Genomic DNA, 19,320 nt, shown 5'->3' on the forward strand with positions numbered 1-19,320 from the left:
ATGGCGGAGCAGGCTCGAGGGGCCGATTGGCCTACTCCTGCTCCTATTTCTTATGTCCTTAAGTTTTGCAGTGCTTATTTTAGAAAAAGAACATTAATGCAGTGAGAAACTTTATCAATGTAGCATTAGGATTTTTTTTGTGTCATGTTGGGTGAGCTGAAATGTAAATGCCTGGCAGAGGAAGTACAAAATTACAGCAGTGAAAGAGTGAAAAATGGCAGTCAGAAACATTTTGACGACAGCACTGGCGATCTAAACTCGCCCCATGGTGATACATCTGTTTCAAAAAGAGGCAGCATAGCAAGTCAGTGAAACGTTTATTTACTAAATCTTATGGCTTACAACTCTTATTGCATTGGTTGAAATATAATTCCATGAATGAGTAAAATGCAGAATTATTGCTCAATTTGAATTAATCCTCTTTAAAATTGATGTTCAATATAATTAACTTTTTTTTAAACTAGGAACTGCTTTAGTTAACAATACTAAAAAAACATACAATTTTATTAAACTTGAACAATATATTCAGTGCTACGGATTAGTCCTTCACTAAATTACAACTGCCTTCAAGTCTTTTATTTTCAATAGGTGAAACGATTGCTTTAGATTTCGTTAATCGGTAAGGCTCATGGAGATCCAGGAACACAATAACAATCCAGTGGCTCTGGATGACCCAGTTAATTTGTGCTTTAATACGTTGGCTTCCTGCTTCTTACGACTGCTCGTCCACTCCAATTCTGTGTGGGGAGGGCGGGGAATTATTTACTGCTGCTCAGGTTAGACAGGGACAGTTCAAGGAGGCAAGCTGCTGACTGTATTCAAATCCTTACTGGAAGTTTCTTCGGATCTCCCTGCACTTCAGAGGCTGAGGAGGTCGGTAGTTGTCCTGCATGGGATCATTTGGCCCCGAGAACTGCAAGGTGCGGAATTTTGCCATCTGGAAAATCCAAGTGCAATAAGAATAGTAAATTTTTTTTTTTAAATCTTACCTGCCCCGTCCCCACCAATTATTTACTAAAATCGATACATGGCGAAACACAAGGCAAATTTTACCACAGTCATTTGGCAATGTCAGGGTTGCTGCATGAATGGAATTTATTTTGAACTGTAACTAAACACACTGAAGAATAATTTTAGTTATTGCTTTATTTTTCAAGGTTCTGCATAGACATAGAAGAACTCAGTATGCAAATAGTTAACAATCACTGATGTTATTCCCAGTATATGTAGGTATCAGTGCATCATTGGATGATAGCACTGTGGGAGAACCTTCACCACACAGGCTGCAGCGGTACACCACCACCTTCTCAAGGGCAGTTAGGGATGGGCAATAAATGCCGGCCTCGCCAGCGACACCCACTTCCCATGAAAGAATTTAAAAAATGATCACACTTTTGAACTTTGTTGTCTGGGTGAAGGTGAAATACAGAATCTGAAAACCCACTAGAAAATAAAATGTTTCCACCCACAGGGCATATTTCATGAGCTGGGAACTTAAGTTATCTAACTAGACCAATCAGAACCTAAAAGCTCACCATGTCAGACTAAATATAAAGGGACTTGTTTATCCACCAATTTCCATCATCAGGTTTGCTATTCCAGTGGAATATCAGGGATCTGCTGTATCTTAACATACTTACTGCAACTGGATCTAAATTAAAACACTTATAAACCATAAACTGTCACTTCTATTTGAAGATAATAGGAATTACAGGACTAACAATACAGAACAAACACTGTTCAAGACTGTGGTGATCCAGAGTCAGTTGGGTCCATATGTTCATGCCGTATACTATTAAAAAGGAATTTGAGATCATTTAAAAGTATGGGCAATGTGACAATCATTAAAGATATGCAAGTGACCATATGATGCACTCACCAGCATTTTCTTTTACATTATTCCTATTGGCTTCTCAGCTGCCAAAGCAACTTGGAAATAATTTTGTTCAGTTACACCTAATGCATTAATGGTGGATAATCAGAGGCCCTTCTGCTATGATGCACAAAAGTTCCAATGAACTTTACTAAAGCAATTCTCTTTTTTTATTCATTTGCGGGATGTGGGCATCGCTGGCACAGCCAGCATTTATTGTCCATCCCTAATTGCCCTTGAGAAGGTGGTGGTGAGCCGCCGCTTTGAACCGCTGCAGTGTGGTGAAAGATCTCCCACAGTGCTGTTAGGTAGGAAGTTCCAGGATTTTCACCCAGCGACGAAGAAGGAACAACGATATGTTTACAAGTCAGAATGGTGTGTGACTTGGAGGGGAACGTGCAGGTGGTGGTGTTCCCATCTGCCTGCTGCCCTTGTCCTTCTAGGTGGTAGAGGTCGCGGGTTTGGGAGGTGTTGTCGAAGAAGCCTTGACGAGTTGCTGCAGTGCATCCTGTAGACGGTACGTACTGCAGCTATGGTGCGCCGGTGGTGAAGGAAGTGAATGTTTAGGGTGGTGAATGGGATGCCAATCAAGCTGGCTGCTTTGTCCTGGATGGTGTCGAGCTTCTTGAGTGTTGATGAATCTGCACTCATCCAGGCAAGTGGAGAGTATTCCATCACACTCCTGACTTGTGCCTTGTAGATGGTGGAAAGCCTTTGGGGAGTCAGGAGGTGAGTCACTCGCCACAGAATACCCAGCCTCTGACCTGCTCTTGTAGCCACAGTATTTATGTGGCTGGTCCAGTTAAGTTTCTGGTCAATGGTGACCCCCAGGATGTTGATGGTGGGAGATTCGGTGATGGTAATGCCGTTGAATGTCAAGGGGAGGTGGTTAGACTCTCTCTTGTTGGAGATGGTCATTGCCTGGCATTTGTCTGGCATGAATGTTCCTTGCCACTTATCAGCCCAAGCCTGGATGATGTCCAGGTCTTGCTGCATGCGGGCTCGGACTGCTTCATTATCTGATGGGTTACGAATGGAACTGAACAATTTGCAATCATCAGCGAACAAGGGCAGTCACTCAACTCACCTATTTTCATGCATTTTTAACACATTTTACTTTACAATTTTTCCACATTAAAATCTGATGCAGATTTTAGTATAAAAATTCTGTAAATTCTGAATATTTTAGAATATTTCATTTAATAAAGCTGCAAGTATTTTAGATTTTTATTTCAATTAATGTAAACGAATATCTAAATATTCAGAACCATTCTATTCAGATATTCTGGCCATTTTACAGAAGTATTTATTGAACTCTTGTTGACTATTTGGTGTATCAATAACAAATATAAATATATTTAAAGATAAATCACATTTATGACTATGTTGATATTTTAGACAATCCATATTTATTTATTTACCTGTTCTGAGCTGATAGTAATAGGGTCCTTAAGCACAATCCAGGTGACACTCTCAAACAGAGGAGGAGTGGTCAGGGATCCCAGGTAAGTCCAATAATTCTGACAAGGAGGCAGCAGGGTAGAGGGGTCAAAGTCTGTGAAGTCAGATCTAGAATTCTAAAACAGAAAGAACTGTGATTAGACCTCCAGTAATGAATAAAAGTGTCAGCCATGATAAATAACACAGAAATCAGTTTGGATGAGAAGTGAAAATGTAATAGTGCGCTGTGCGTATCAGGTATCGGTGACTATGGATAACAAGTCCCTGCACGAGGCCAGCTGCATATCTGCAAATGCTGTACATACCATGGTGAGTGATTGGTTTTCCATAGACTGTAGTCCCCAACATATCGGGAGTGAAACTGGTCTTCAGCAGTAATGCAAAACATGCAATAGCGAATCGGCCGCCCATTTTATACCCTGCCCGCAAATCAGGTAAGGCGTAAAAGGGACTGCGGACTCGCTTTCAACTGTTTTGTGCTGTCACCAAAGGCCAATTTCAGTCCCATTGTTTGCGTTGTGTAAAGACAATCTATTTATAGTGTATTAAAAATTCTTATGTCTGGTGCTCTTCCTGTTTCCCATTATAAATTTCAATGTTTACATTTATGATGGGAACTGCTTGAGACACTAACAACAGCCTTCCCCTGTTTAGGTGCTGCAGTGTTACCACTGGCAGGAGGGTGTAATTATGACATATCCACATATATTGGACTTAGGAGTTTAAAATGGAAATGTAATAAGGACAGAATGTATGACTTTAAAATGGGGACTGAATTACATCAGCGTGCCCAGTCCAATTATCCCCTGCCCTCTAAGCCCCTTTCACTTTAAGGCTACACTTGGAGGGTGAAATTGGTCTTCCAAAACAGGCGATAGCGAATCAACAGCCCACTTTACACCCCATTTATTATGAGAAAGAAAAATCGGGTGGGGTGTAAAACAAGCTGCCGTGTCTTCATTCACTATGTGCATTACCACAGAAGATCAACTAGTTTTAAAATGTCCAGGGTTTAAGATAATTTTATTTTGTTTTTCAGCCTTACTAAACATGGATGCAGTTAGAGGCTGCAAAGTAGAACACACGCTGATTGTCTATGAACCAGCTCCAAATTTCCGTTTAAAATTTTTTTAAATTAAGCTGAACACAAAATAAAAGGTTTTGTAAAATATAACAAAAATATTCAGGCTATGGAGCAGGACAATATGATTTATCAGAAAATGATTAACACTTGTCCTTATGGTTTGAAAAGAATATTCCAGTGGAGGCCTAAATGCCTTAGGAGTAACCACTGCTTTATGCTAGACACATTGCATACATTACAATTCCACAAGTGTTGAAATCACATTGTGATATTAGTAATAAATATATTGGAGGTTCATTTGTTCACTATTTTAACAAGGGGCTAACCTGTTCAAACAAGTTAAATTCTTAAAATGGCATGGAGAATTTGGCACAAATTAATACATTTGTTATTGATATCACAAAACATGATTTCAATTCTTAAGCAGCATCTGTGCTATTTATGTTGGCCTTAGCAACAGAACAGAGGTTTCATGCAAAACATGGAAGGCAAAGTCTTCTCTCCGCCATTTTCATTTATGGAAACAACTAACATAAAAAGTTGCAATTTAGATAAGTGCCAATTTGTATTTCCATCTATATACACCATGGTTGCATAGAACAGGATTCATTGTACCTTTGTTTTAATGCAGTCCATAGCACAAACAAGCTTCTGCAGGGCTGGATTTGCATCACATATCTGAAAGTCACAAAAGTTCAATAAAGTTCATATCATGACTCCTGCGGTTATTCAGATTTGCATTTAAGTTTACAAGGTAGTTGCACCGCCACGGTAACTAAAGGCCACTAACACTTGGCTTATGTTTTACTAGTCACCTAATAGCAATTGTATTTTACCCCGGATGACAGCAATGTTCCATTTCCTTTTTCACATCTGAGGATTACTGAGAATTCTGCATGTAGCAACCATGAACAATCGCTGCAGTAATGCCTGGTATTATTATGGAGTTCAACTAAAGGTTGCTCACATGACAATGCACTGAGGAATGCTCACAAATTGGATGAAAAAAAATCATTAAGTAAAGACACAAAGATGAAAGGGACTATTATGCTGGGTAACAGAGGATACTTGGTGAGGTTGACCCAATTTACTCGCAAGCAACATTGAGTTGTGCAATTATGAGCAGGTCACTGGAAATCTACACAATTTTGCACACTTGCATTTTCCATGGATTCCATTATCATCTGCAAATCTGAAGCATTTAATTTTTTTTAAAATCGAAATCAGACCGACTGCTTTGGAGCCTTGTCTAACTATTTTTCTTGCATTAATTCTCGGGATGAGAGCGTTGCTGGCAAGGCCAGCATTCATAGTGCCCATCCCTAGATGCCCTTGAGAAAGTGGTTGCGGGCCTTCTTGAACCACTGCAGTCTGTGAAGGTGCTCCCACAAAGCTGGTAGGCAGGGAGCGCCAGGATTTTGACCTAGCAACGATGAAGGAATGACAATATATGTCCAATTCAGGATGGTTTGTGTGGAGGGGAACATGGAGATGGTGGCGTTCCTATGCACCTGCTGCCCTTGTCCTTCTAGATGGCAGAGGTCACGGATTTGGGAGATGCTGCGGAAGAAGCTTTGGTGCTATGCTGCAGTGTATCCTGTAGATAGTACACACTAGCTTCAGTACACCTGTGATGGAGGGGGTAGATGATTAGGCTAGCGGATGAAATGCCAATTAAGTGGGCTGCTTTGTCCTGGATGGACTCAAGTTTCTTCAGTACTGCTGCCACTGCACCCATCCAGGCAAGAGGAGAATATTCCATCAAACTCCAGACTTGTACGTGATGGAGAGGCTTTGGGGAATCAGGAGGTGAGCAGCTTGCTGCAGAATACCCAGCCTCTGACCTCCTCCAGTAGCCATGGCATTTATGTGGTGGTTCATTTGTTTCTGATCAACGGTCACCTCTAGGATGTTGATGGTGGGGGACTCGGCGGAAGAAAGGCCATTAAATGTCATGGGGAGGTGGTTAGGCTCTCGTTGTAGATGGTCATTGCATGGCACTTCTGTGCCACAAATGTTACTTGCCACATTCAACCCAAGCCTGGATGTTGCCCAGGTCTTGCTGCTAGCAGGCAGGGACTACTTCAGCTCTATTTGCAATTCCTCAGATAATGAACACTGCAGTCATCAGTAAACAGTCTCACTTTGACTTTATGATGGAGGGAAGTTCATTAATGAGGCAGCTGCAGATAGTTTGACTTAGGATGCTATTCTGAGGAATTCCTGCATCAGTGTCTTGGGGCTGAGATGATTGGCCTCCAACAACCACAATCATCTTCCTTTGTGCCAGGATCTCCATTTCTGTTACACTGACTGTGACCTGAGTGACAAAGTGCCTTCTAATGTTAGTGATTTAACTTTGATGCCCACATTAACATACTGCATCGAATACTCATGGCAATTTACAAAATGAGTTAGAAGCATTCAGACCACTAATGTGAATACGTCATATAGCCCTTAGAAATGTGCCCATCTAATTGCTGAACTGAATGAATATATGTAACTGTGATGGTACATGAAGTTGTTGTTGCCTAATAAATCAGTCAAGTATTTAAATATTTCTATGCAGTGATTTTTGAAATATAATCCATTGGTTAATTTGTAAAATTATTTATGGGGATAAAAACAGAAAATGCTGAAGGAGCTCAACAAGTGAGGCAGCATCTGTGGAGAAAGAAACAGAGTTAACATTTCAGGTTGAAGACCTTTCGTCAGAACTGGAAGATGTTAATAGTTAAGTTATTAAGCAAGTACAGAGCCAGGAAAAGTAGGGGAAGGAGGAGAGGGGAGGAAAGAACAAAAGGGAAGGTCTGTGATAGGGTAGAGGGCAAAAGTGATGATGGTGCAAGGCAAGGAAGATGGTAATGGGACAAGTTAAGAAACAAAAAGGTGAATCTGGAGTAGCAGGAAATGGCAACAGCCATTAACAGCACTTATGGTCTGAAACGATGGGAGAAGTGGTTCTCTCTCTCTCTCTCTCTCTCTCTCGCTCGCATTTATGGGGAAATTGTCTGGGTGCAGATTTCACCGAAAAAATATTTAAGAACATAAGAAATAGGAGCAAGGGTAGGCCATCCGGCCCCTGGAGCCTGCTCCACCATTCAACAAGATCATGGCTGATCTTCTACCTCAACGCCATTTTCCTGCACTACCCCCATATCCCTTGATGCCTTTAATATCTAGAAATCTATCGATCTCTGTTTTGAATGTACTCAATGACTGAGTCTCCACAGCCCTCTGGGGTAAAGAATTCCAAAGATTCACCACCCTCAGTGAAGAAATTTCTCCTCATCTCAGTCCTAAATGGCCTACTCCTTATTCTGAGACTGTGACCCCTGGTTCTTGATTCCCCAGCCAGGCGAAACATCCTCCTCACATCTATCCTGTCGAGCCCTGTAAGAATTTTGTATGTTTCAATGAGATCACCTCTCATTCTTCTAAACTCGAGAATACAGGCCTAGTCCACTCAACTAAGAGGGCAGAGGGCAAAAGTGATTAAATGACAAAAGGGATGATGGTGCAGATTTATTATGGCATTCTTCTCATTTTCATAGATTATTGAGTTTTGTAGGTGAATGTTGCTTAATTCTGTTCACTATCTAGGGTAAATCTGGTTGAACTCTTGAAGGAAGCATGGAGGAGAATGTTAGTTACAGTAGTCACAGAGGGCAGATGAATGGTTTTTAAACAGCGAGTAAACTAAAATTTTGCAGCTCTGCTGGTTGTTAAAATCCCAAAGCTCATTGTGAAATTCAAGCTAAATTTCTGATAAATTCTAAGCGATAAAATATCAAACACAGACTGCCAAAACTCAAACATGGACTGATTTGTACCTTTGTGCAGGTATCAGCTTCACTCAGTTGGTAGCAACTTTACCACTAGGCAAAAACGTTATGGGCTGAAGTCCTACTCGAGGACTTGTGCACATAATGTAGGCTAACACTCCAGGCCAGTGCCGTCCTTCAGATAAGTTATTACACCAAGGCCTTCTCTGTCTGTTCCATTGGTTCAGATGGACTATAAATTCCCATAACAATATTTAAAGACCAGCAGGGCTTTCTCCTGGTATCCTGGCCAAATTTTCTCTCAACTGACACCGCCAAATAGATTAACTAATAAATCAACTCATTGCTGTTGGTGGGACCTTGCTGTGTGCAAAATTGCTGTTGTGTTTACCCACATATGAATAATTGCACAATGTAATTCAGTCTATGTGAAGAGATGAGGTTCGATATAAATACAAGTTCTTTCTTTGTCAATTGTTCAGTCTCGTCAAGCACCTTGCTACATGTTGTTCCTTGTTCTGCTACATCAAAAGCCCTATATAAAGCAATAGTTGTTGAGCATATAAATTAATTCTGGGCATACTACTACTATGCACTCACTTCATGAAAACACAAAAATCACAAGTACATTTTATTAAAATACTGGAATAAGAACCATGTAATTTTATAACAAACACATCCATTATGGTTGGAAGGCTGCAAGCAGAATATAAAAGGTAGAATTTTTCCAGTTATTTGTATGGTTATCAAATGTGTACTACTCAAGAAGCCAATCAGCAAATGTATCTGACAATATTCATTTTGTGGAAGCAATGTCTATTCTGTTTGAGAATTGTAAACAATTTTACAACACCAAGTTATAGTCCAGCAATTTTATTTTAAATTCACAAGCTTTCGGAGATTTTCTCCTTCCTCAGGCAAATGTTTCAAGATTCTGTTTGAGAGCAGAATGCATAGTCTGCCCGATGTCTTTGCCCAGTTGGCCAAGTTCTGTACCCCCAGTTAATTCCTGTTTGTATGTGCCAGTACACATGTATGAATTGGTAACTAAGTATAGTAACAGGGATTGGTTATCTATTGGTGAATTGGCTATTTCTATATTGGCAGTTGTTCGTAGCATAGCTAGGGTGATAGAGATAATGGGGGTGAAACTGAACATGGGCGAAGGCGCAAAACAGGCAGAATTGCATTTGCCGACCATTAAGACACCCCCGATATTCAGTTCCATTGAAGTCAATGGAACTTAATATCGGGCGGAGCATACATCAGGCGACCGATCCCAATACTGCCTGTTTCGTGTCCAAGTCCAAGTCCAATTTTACCCCCCACGGTGTGTATTAATTGATTTGTAAAGAAATCCATTTGCAATGAAAAATAAAGGTGAGGACCACTATTGTACATATTATAAAGCCAGCTTTGTAAATAAACATTCATACCTTTAGGAAGACACCAATTACAGCCAAACCATCAGGTGCTTTGGCAGCCTCACCAAATTCACAATACTTTTCTGCATTCCAGTGCACCAGGTGAAGCTAGAAACAGAACACAATAGGCTCAGTTAAAGTATGTTTTTATCTTAAACACATTAAATCCAAACAATAAGAAGTGGAATTCTGGGTCATGTCACAGCTACAATATGCTTGATCAATCTCAAGTAAGGCTGCTGATATTTCTGCCAGGGCTGGGCTGTTAGCAGGCAGAGTCACTAAAATATCCTCACAGATGTGGCTGGCTGATGTTGAAAATAAACAAACATTCTTCAGCAGAGCAACCACAAAAGGTATGTGCTCCACTGGAAAAACTCTGTTCTTTCTAGCTTTAGTCAACTGACTAAATGCCTAATAAATTAAATAGTTGATGAAAACTTTACTTCCATTTTGGTGGCTTATCAAATTTAGCACATTTTACTCTTAATGTTTCAGGTCGATGACTTTTCATCAGAGATTAAACAATGTTTAAGCAAAAACAGAGCTGGGGGGGGCAGGAAAAGAACAAAAGGGAAGGTCGGAGATAAAGTGGAGGGTGGGAGTGATTAAATGACAAAAGTAATGATGGTGCAAGGTAAAATGAGGTGATAATGAGACAAGTATAGAAACAAAAGGTGGGTCTAGAGGAGCTACAGCAAGGTAAGAGAGGGAAGGAAGCATGGAAAATCTACCTGGGGGTCTACCTACCTTTCTTCTGCCACATTTCTTGTCTTTGCCAGATTAGCCATACTTGTCTCATTATCACCTCACTTTGCCTTGCACCATCATCATCCCACCTGCCCCCACCCCCTGCCCTTTTTCCCTGGATCTGTAAATTGCTTAAAAGCTCTTCATCTTTAACATCTTCTAGTTCTGATGAAAGGTGATTGACCTGAAACATTTAACTGTTTTTCTCCACAGATGCTGCCTGACCTGCTGAGTGTTTCCAGCATTTTGTTTTTATTTCAGATTTCCAGCATCCGCAGTATTTTGCTTGTAGTACATTTTAGGTTTGCCAAATAAGAAACTTGTCAGTCAGAATATGGCAGAAGCACTAACCAATCTATTTCTTTTCCAAATTGAGACTTGGGTATCTGGATACTGGATATATCACAAAGGAAATGTGTCCACATTGAGGGTGCACTGGGAATATGAACGTAAAACTCACAGCAGCCATGAGATTCAGACCTGAACATCAGATCTCCTAATATATCTGCAGCACTCGAGTTATTTACTCTCAATTCACAGTGTAGATGCACTAAGACTGTCAGACATGCTCAGACTAGGATCACAGTAGAGGGCTGGTTTTTCAAAATTCATACTACTGGTGGGGAGCCTCATCCTTTAGAAGTCTACTTATTTTAACCAACACGACCCTGTCAAGTCTCACAGTATTAAACCAAAAGGGTTGATACTAAGGTGGGCAGGAGAGAAATACTTTCAATATAAAGCATGTCACACACACATTATGTTTGTTCATTCACTGTGAATGTTATTTTTTTTAATAAAAGGCTGCTCCACAGCCCAAAGCTCAAGACCAGATGTATTGAACTAACAGAAAAAATTAAAACTGTGATAAGCAGAAAGGGCTTACAAACTGCAATTACTCAAAAGGTTTAAATTCTTCACTCTAGCTTACTAACAGATAGTTCCCACTGGATATTTTTGTATACACATGTGACTAGAGCACAGCCAAGCCCAACTAATTAACCTAAAAACTCATTAGCTAGTCACTTTAAATACCTCAGATGCATTCCACTATCATTCCAAAGATTGGGTTAAGTTTCCTTCCTGGATTTAGTGTTCTGATGTGATGAGAATGGAATTTTCTTATTAGCATGTCTAACTAACAGTAAAACTCAGCCAATACTGGTTCAGAATGTGACTTGCAGCATCCATGAATAAACATATTTGATCATGGTAAAAATACTTCTGGAGGATACTTGTAACTGATCTCAGCTGAGCACATCCACTTTGTTAAAAGGTTGATTTTTTTCTGTGTTACAAGCCAGCCATTTGCCACAACATTTGCATTTACAAGTATCAAAACCTGACTAGTGTGAAACAAAATTACCTGATTTTTTTTACACTAAATGTGCTGCACCCTAAAATATATTTTTCTTAGACATCCAAGCATACAAACATTAATGCACACTCTTACCTCGCCAGCAAAATTTGTTCCATCAACAACATGTTCACTGCCATGACCATCACAGGCACCCCAATGAAAGTGGAATTGACGTAGCCTATATTTTCCACAAAGGGGGCCACCAGTCAGCACTGTCATACAAAAGAAGTGACAATGTTGACATTGCAAAACAAGATATATCAGACATTCAGTACAATTTACCTCTTATAATTAATTTGCTAACAATCATATTAAACTATGGATTAATTTCCACAAATGTACAGTTATAACATGAAGACCAATAAGCAGTTGATATTTTGAGACCTTAATAAATCATTATAGGACCAATAGTATATAAATTATGTCATATCTTGTTGATCCCTGCAAGCATTTTGATTATGAACTGAAATACTTAGAAGCTGTGCTATCCCTTTCTCATCAGCTGATAAAATAAAATCAATACCACTTCTAGCCTAGTCCCATTACATACGAACAAACAAAAATAACAGGCAGGAAAAGGCCACCTGGTCCAACAAGTTGTAAGGAAGTGGAAATCAATAGACAATTATCCACCATGACACCCCAAGCAGCAAAAGACAAACTAAAATGAAGAATTGGAAAACAAACACTGAAAAGGGTCAAACAGCAGCAGATCACAGAAGCAGCCATACTTTCTATCAGCAACGAAAGGAAATTTCAACTGGAATCATAGGAAACTAGTGGTCTCCCTTTTCTAGCTCCTGCTCCCCTTTCTCTGGCTCCCAGTTTCCCACTTCCCTTTGTTTAATTTTAGTTTCTGGCACCCTTTTCTCTTGCTCCAGGTTCTCTAATGTCCTCTATCCCACTCCTCGACTGTGGTAGAGCACAGCAGCGGTGAGCTGGGAACAGTCACCGTGCAGAGTCAAGGAGCAGGAGGCCAGAAACCAGATGGAGTGCAGCAGGGGAATGGTCCTAGAGAGGCTAAATCAGAGAAAATCAGGAGAGTGTTCTCCTCCAGAGCAAGTTGCAGGATCATGCATTGCAATGGTTGCGTACAAGGCGATCCAAATTGCATTCAGAAGAAAGCACAGATAGGAGTTTGTATTTGTAACTTCATAGATGTACTTACTGTATATACTCATGTATAAGGCAAGAAATGTAGGGATTAAAGTGAAGAATGATCCCCTTGTACACAAATATAAAGTAGAACGGAAGACTAAACTGATGCTGTTCTGGCAGACATTATATATTTTGTATCAATGCAAAGCTATAACCACTTTGGAGTGATTCCAAACATGCACTATAACTTTGGTGTTAAAGTGTAGGATTCCAAAACTAATCTCACTACCCCACACTCTCCCTATTGCCCTGTACCTTCTGTTGCTTCAGATATTTTTTCCAGTTTTCCTAATACCCCTATAGTGTAAACCATACTGGACCATATGAAAGCACAAAACCTGAAAACAGAATCATAGAAAGGTTACAGCACAGAAGGAAGCCATTTGGCCCATCAAGTCCATGCCGGCTCTATGCAAGAGCAATCCAGCTAGTCCCATTCCCCCGCCCTATCCCCATAGCCCTGTATTTTTTTTCCTTTTAGGTACTTATCCAGTTCCCTTTTGAAGACCATGATTGAATCTGCCTCCATCACCCCCTCAGGCAGTGCAAACCAGATCTTAACCACTCTGTTAAAAAGGGTTGTTTGTTCCCCAAATAATAAATATTTTTTCCTAAAAAAGAACTTTAATCAATCAAGTTATTTAATCTCAAGTGAAGATTTTGCAAAATTTCTCAGTGCTCCCAACGTAAATAAACTGCTATGAATTTACCTTCAAAAGTAATAAAATTGTTTAGAACATCCAAATGGGGTGGGAGCTATACAAGAGGATAAAAATAGACTCCCTACAATATAGGTTAATCTAGGTCAATACTGAGTACCGTGACTCTCTGCCACCCATTCTTGCTGTAATGTTACAATTTGGCGCTTGCTCCAACGCTGTCAGTCCAGCAGCCAGGCTGTGCTCTCATTCTGGGTCCCTTGCTATTGGTTGCAATGACTTCAATGCACATGGGTCAAATCAGATTTTACAGCGTGTCACACGATCCAGTCCTTCAAAGTGATCTCTTCCCTTCATTTTAGCAGCTCTGACAATCCGAGTGATTTTCCCCACTTAAGTTCCCCGATGCAATTTTTGCAACCCCGAAACCTTTAGACCGTCTTTGCATTTCGACCGGGCTGCAAAACAAATTCTGCCCAAATCAGTTTTAATAAGCAGGGCATGCTCACCATCCACGCCGTTAACCTCCTCCTCTCTACCCCCAGCCATGCATCTCCAGCACCTAACCTCAGGAACAAAATAAAGATTGCACTTTGATCGAAAGGTGGAATTTCCCATCTGCTCGACTTTTTAAGGGGAGTATTTGGAAACTACTATCCACGAGTGTTTTTCTATTTGAAATATATAACAGCGGGTTAGAGTTCCCAGAGCCCGAAGACTCATACCTGGAAGAGCTGCATTTCACTTCCTACCAAATCCACAGCAGCAGCTCAGGATCTGTCGTATCTTGTTACTGACGACAGTGAAAAGAACAGGCTCGGGGGCAATAACTTCATCGAATTACCACATCGTCTTTACTAACCTGATCGCTCTGTGCAATCGTCGTAATCCACCTGGACCGAGTAGCCGGTGTTAGCGATGCTTTTTGCGCTGGATGCATCGTAACAGGGGGTCAGCGGCTTCAGGCTGGAGTCGTACTTGGTTTCCGCATTCTTGATCTCGATGGGTGACTGGCGGGAACCTTCCTTTGCCACGGCGAATTGTTCGTGCCAACGGGAGGGACCTGCAGCGTGAAATCAGAGCCAGTAATCTACATGCACCAAGGTCATTGCACATCACTTCTTAAAGGAGCAGCTGGAGTGAAGGAAGCGGAGGGTTTCGTTTCTGTAAATGGAAAGCTGATAATTTTTCATGGTTGTGCATTTTTGGGCACTGCAAACCGCAAATTTAACACATTTGCATCAAATTTTAGAAATGCACGGGCACGAGGAAAGGCTGGCTTAAAGAATTATTTTCTTTAATTCTATCAGCGATTAATCTTAAACCAAATAACCTTTTACCTATGATAACAACCTGCAGAAATAACTTGCACTTTCTCTTTTTGATTTATTTTTTTTAAAAAAAAACGTCCTTCAGCTCTTGTTTAAGCAGCTTAGAAATCCACTCTTAAGTGAAAGCTAAAAAGAAATTCTAAAATGCTCAGCACGCCACAACAGATCGCCTTTTAACACGCTGCGCTCTTCCTTAAATTTCAAACTGCCTCCTGTGCCTGGGCTGGGGCCAAGCCAAGTGTCACTACTTGCAGCCTGGAAATTGCAGCAGCTTTAGCTTTGCCCCGAGGAAGTTTCTGCCCGTTTCTGGCACAGCGAGGAGTTCTCACCGTTGTCCTTTCCATATCCCCACCAGGATCCCGCCATCGCCGCAGCTCCTGAATCCAAGCTTCACGCACGGTCCCTGGATAGCTCACTCTGATAAGAGAAGCCGATATCTTGTCGGGAGGGTTGGCCCCGAACCAGCTTTTATAGGCTGCACGGTTGCACATCATTGGACCAGCGGGGGTTTGGTGTCCTTATGTCACCAATAGTAATTCAAAAGGCGGACGAGATGGTACATTTAGGGGGGGAGGGAGGGGGGGGGGGAGAGAGAGGTGTGGCGAGACTGAGAAACGTGCATTTTTTTTTTGCATTATGTTTCTTTTTTTTCTGGCTCCTTTACAGGCAGAGTGAAAGTGAGCCTGATTGTTGCAAAAACTGAGGGTCCCAACCACCCGCCGGCATTTATTGCTCCAGCCCGGGTGTGTGTGTGTGTGGGGGGTCCATATCTAAACATATCCGAGGGGCCACGTACATCGAGGGGGGAAACGGTACCTGCATTGAGTTGACATCTCCGTGCAATTTTTTCCCAACGCTCAGCAGCACTGTGATGATCCGACCTGGATCTGTGCAGCAACCTACCTGGGTACAGGGACCTGCCAATATTGGTTGATACAGGCAACAAATGCAAAAGTGCACTTTCCTGCGATGTTAGTCATTCGGCTAATATAAATCTTCATGTTGTTGCCTGTGTTTACGTGTCCAATCCGAACTGCACCTTCTACTTCACCTTACGCTGATAGTCTTGATTTCGGAGAGGGTTTTTTTTTGTATCTCAAAAGCAAAATACCGCGGATGCTGGAAATCTGAAATAAAAACAGAAAATGCTGGAGAAGCTCAGCAAGTCAGGCAGCATCTGACGAAAGGTCTTCGACCTGAAACGTTAACTCTTTCTTTCTCCACAGATGCTGCCTGATTTGCTGAGCTTCTCCAGCATGTTCTGTTTTTATTTATTTTTGTAAATGTCCAATGTAAAATCTCATTCCCTATTCACTGTACATGGTGCGGTAACAATGGGAGTTTTTGTTTGTTAGTCATCAGGTAATAGGTGGCAATGAATCCCTAATAGTTCATGATATAATCTCATTCCCTTCCATTCTCTTTGATTTGATCTGAATGTACCTACAAATGATCTGAATGAAGTGTATAAGAGCTGTCATGCTCTATTACACACTGTACAGTGCAGTTTTGGATGCACTGGGCATTGGGTAGTATTTCCACAAGTCCACCTCGACTGGGCTGCAAAGCAGACCAATGCTAAACAGCACTGCGACTGGGGCTTCAGCACCAATCACTTTATTAATAGTCCAACAATCCACAATGCTAACAATAAACGTGTAGAAATACTGGTCAATTTTGTTAGTGTTTAAAAAGTGAAAGGTGGCACTGGATGAATTTTTTATACTGAATACGGGCGGCTGTAGATAACAGTTTGCCATTTGACTAATCGCCTTTGCGACATGGTTTTTCCTAGGTTCACAAGTAAATCATTTACTGATCAAGCTTATTTATTATTTGTTATTGCAAAAAATAATTTAAATAAATTGCCGTCCACTGATGGCTTGACAATCGAAAGCCTCTACTTTGCTGCCATCTAGCGGGAAATGCAAATACAGTGATGAAGATTTGAGGCTCACGAAGCTTAAACTGCCTCGCAGCACAACAGCCCACCCATTGAACGAACCCAACCAACAGGACCGCTAGTATGCAGGGTCTGCCACCTCTGTCCCTAGGCCTAACTAATCCTCTAAAACCTCATGCCTCAACCCCTTGGCCCGCACTGCTCCCAGCACAACCACAGTCACTCCAAGAAACAGGGATGTATCAATGCACTCTTCCCAAAAGCACCATGCAATCAAAATGTACAATGGATTCAGAACATATATATGTGAAAGTATACTGAAATGTACAATGGCTTCACAAAATATATATGTGAATAGTAACCTAAACAGCAGTCAACATCGCTTTAGAGAGGGAAGATCCAACCTGACAAACGTCTTAGACTAATAAACCCTAACAATGGACTGTGGTAAGCTCTACAAAGTTGTGTACCTAAAAGGTATTTGTCAAAGTTCCACATGAAAGGCCTTTAGTTAAGCTCAAAGCTGCAGAATTTCAGGGTAAATCTTGGGAATGGAGAAGAAATTGGCTTAAGGGTAGAAGGAGTCATGTCAAGGTCAGGGAAAGCTTTGGTGTTGTGCCCCAAGGCTCATTGTTGGGATTACTGTTTCTAATTTATATTAATGACTTGGATTCAAAAATTTGTAGACGATGTTAAAATAGGAAGGCCAGTGTAAATGAAGGAGGAAACTTAGAAATTACAGAATGGTTTGGGCAAAATATGTATGTGGGCAGAACAATGATAGATGAAATTTAGTACTGCTAAATGTAAATTATTGCAGATAGGAAGAAAAAAATGGGTGATACATACTCAAAAAATGATCTTGAAATAGCTAAGGAAGAAGTTGTAAGAAACCTAGGAGTCTTAATAGACTTGATGAACAACATATCCAATCAATGCAGAGCAGTAATCAACAAAGCCAGTCAGGTAGTCAGTCTTTCACAGTAAAAGGTAAATTTATAACTGATATCACAATATCCTGCATACTATGAGTGATCAACATATGGAATGATCTTCCAAATAAAGTAATGAAGGTGAAAACCCTGGAATCATTTAAGAGACAACTAGCTGAAATGGAGGGGACTGTATGGTCGTTCTGGATGGATGAATTAAAATTGGTTGAATGGCATTCCTCACCTGTAATCATCTTGTGAATGTAAAATGAAATGACTTCATAAAATATATATGTGAATATACTTTTTAAGAATTTAATTTTTTAAAAATCACATTCGCTTTTCCTAATTTAGGGTTCAAGTTCCTTTAAGAACATAAGAACATAAGAAATAGGAGCAGCAGTAGGTCATACGGTCCCTCTGGCCTGCTCCGCCATTCAACAAGATCATGGCTGATCTTCTACCTCAACTCCACTTTCCTGCCCTATCCCCATATCCCTTAGTGTCCAAAAATCTATCGATCTCAGTCTTGAATATACTCAACGACTGAGCATCCACAGCCCTCTGGATTTGGGAATTCCAAAGATTCACAGCCCTGTGAGTAAAGAAATTTTTCCTCATCTCGGTCCTAACTGGCCGACCCCTTATCTTGAGACTATGCCCCCTAGTTCTAGACTCTGCAGCCAGGGGAAACAGCCTCTCAGCATCTACCCCGTCATTGACTCATAGAATCATAGAATCATAGAATGGTTGCGGCACAGAATGAGGTCATTCGGCCCATCGAACTTGTGCTGGCTCTCTGCAAGAGCAATCCAGCTAGTCCCACACCCCCACTCGTTCCCCATAGCCCTGCAAATTTTTCTCCTTCGGGTACCTATCTAATTCCTTTTTGAAAGCCATAATTGACCCTGCTTCCACCAGGAGAACAATTCTAGTAAATGGGAAGCATTCTAGAAAATCTTTCCTGCACCCTCTCTAAGGCCTTCCTAAAGTGCGGTGCCCAGAATTGGACACAATACTTCAATTGGGGTATGTGTTCCCTTCAAGTACTTATCCAATTCCCTTTTGAAAGCCACGATTGAATCTGCCTCCACCACCCCTCAGGCAGTGTATTCCAGATCATAACCACCCGCTGTGTAAAAAAGTTTTTTCTCATGTCGCATTTGGTTCTTTTGCCAATCAACTTAAATCTATGTCCTCTGGCTCTTGACCCTTCCGCCAATGGGAACAGTTTCTCTCTATCTACTCTGTCTAGACCCTTCATGATTTTGAACAGCTCTATCAAATCTCCTCTCAACCTTCTCTGCTCTAAGGAGAACAACCCCAGCTTCTCCAGTCTATCCACGTAACTGCAGTCCTTCATCCCTGGAACCATTTTAGTAAATCTTTTCTGCACCCTCTCTAAGCCCTTCACATTCTTCCCAAAGTGCAGTGCCCAGAACTGGACACAATACTCCAGTTGTGGCCAAACCAGTGATTTATAAAGGTCATTATGACTTTCTTGCTTTTGTACTCTATGCCTCTATTTATAAAGCCCAGGATCCCATATGCTTTTTTAACCGCTTTCTCAACCTGCCCTGCCACCTTCAACGACCTGTGT

At 41.1% G+C, this 19,320-nt stretch overlaps 1 protein-coding gene across 1 annotated transcript; it reads right to left on the reverse strand.

Moving 5' to 3' along the window:
• Positions 1 to 300: 300 nt before the first annotated feature.
• On the reverse strand, positions 301 to 15,343 carry LOC137313490 (carbonic anhydrase 13-like). Its single transcript, XM_067979528.1, has 7 exons — positions 15,215 to 15,343; positions 14,417 to 14,617; positions 11,831 to 11,949; positions 9,640 to 9,735; positions 5,034 to 5,096; positions 3,295 to 3,450; positions 301 to 937 (listed from the first exon to the last, which is right to left on the reverse strand). Exons 1-7 carry the CDS (start codon positions 15,249 to 15,251, stop codon positions 827 to 829), a joined length of 783 nt encoding a protein of 260 aa, XP_067835629.1. The 5' UTR covers positions 15,252 to 15,343; the 3' UTR covers positions 301 to 826.
• Between the last annotated feature and the right edge of the window lie 3,977 nt (positions 15,344 to 19,320).

Source organism: Heptranchias perlo, chromosome 3 (assembly GCF_035084215.1).
Source record: "Heptranchias perlo isolate sHepPer1 chromosome 3, sHepPer1.hap1, whole genome shotgun sequence".
NCBI lineage: Eukaryota > Metazoa > Chordata > Chondrichthyes > Hexanchiformes > Hexanchidae > Heptranchias > Heptranchias perlo.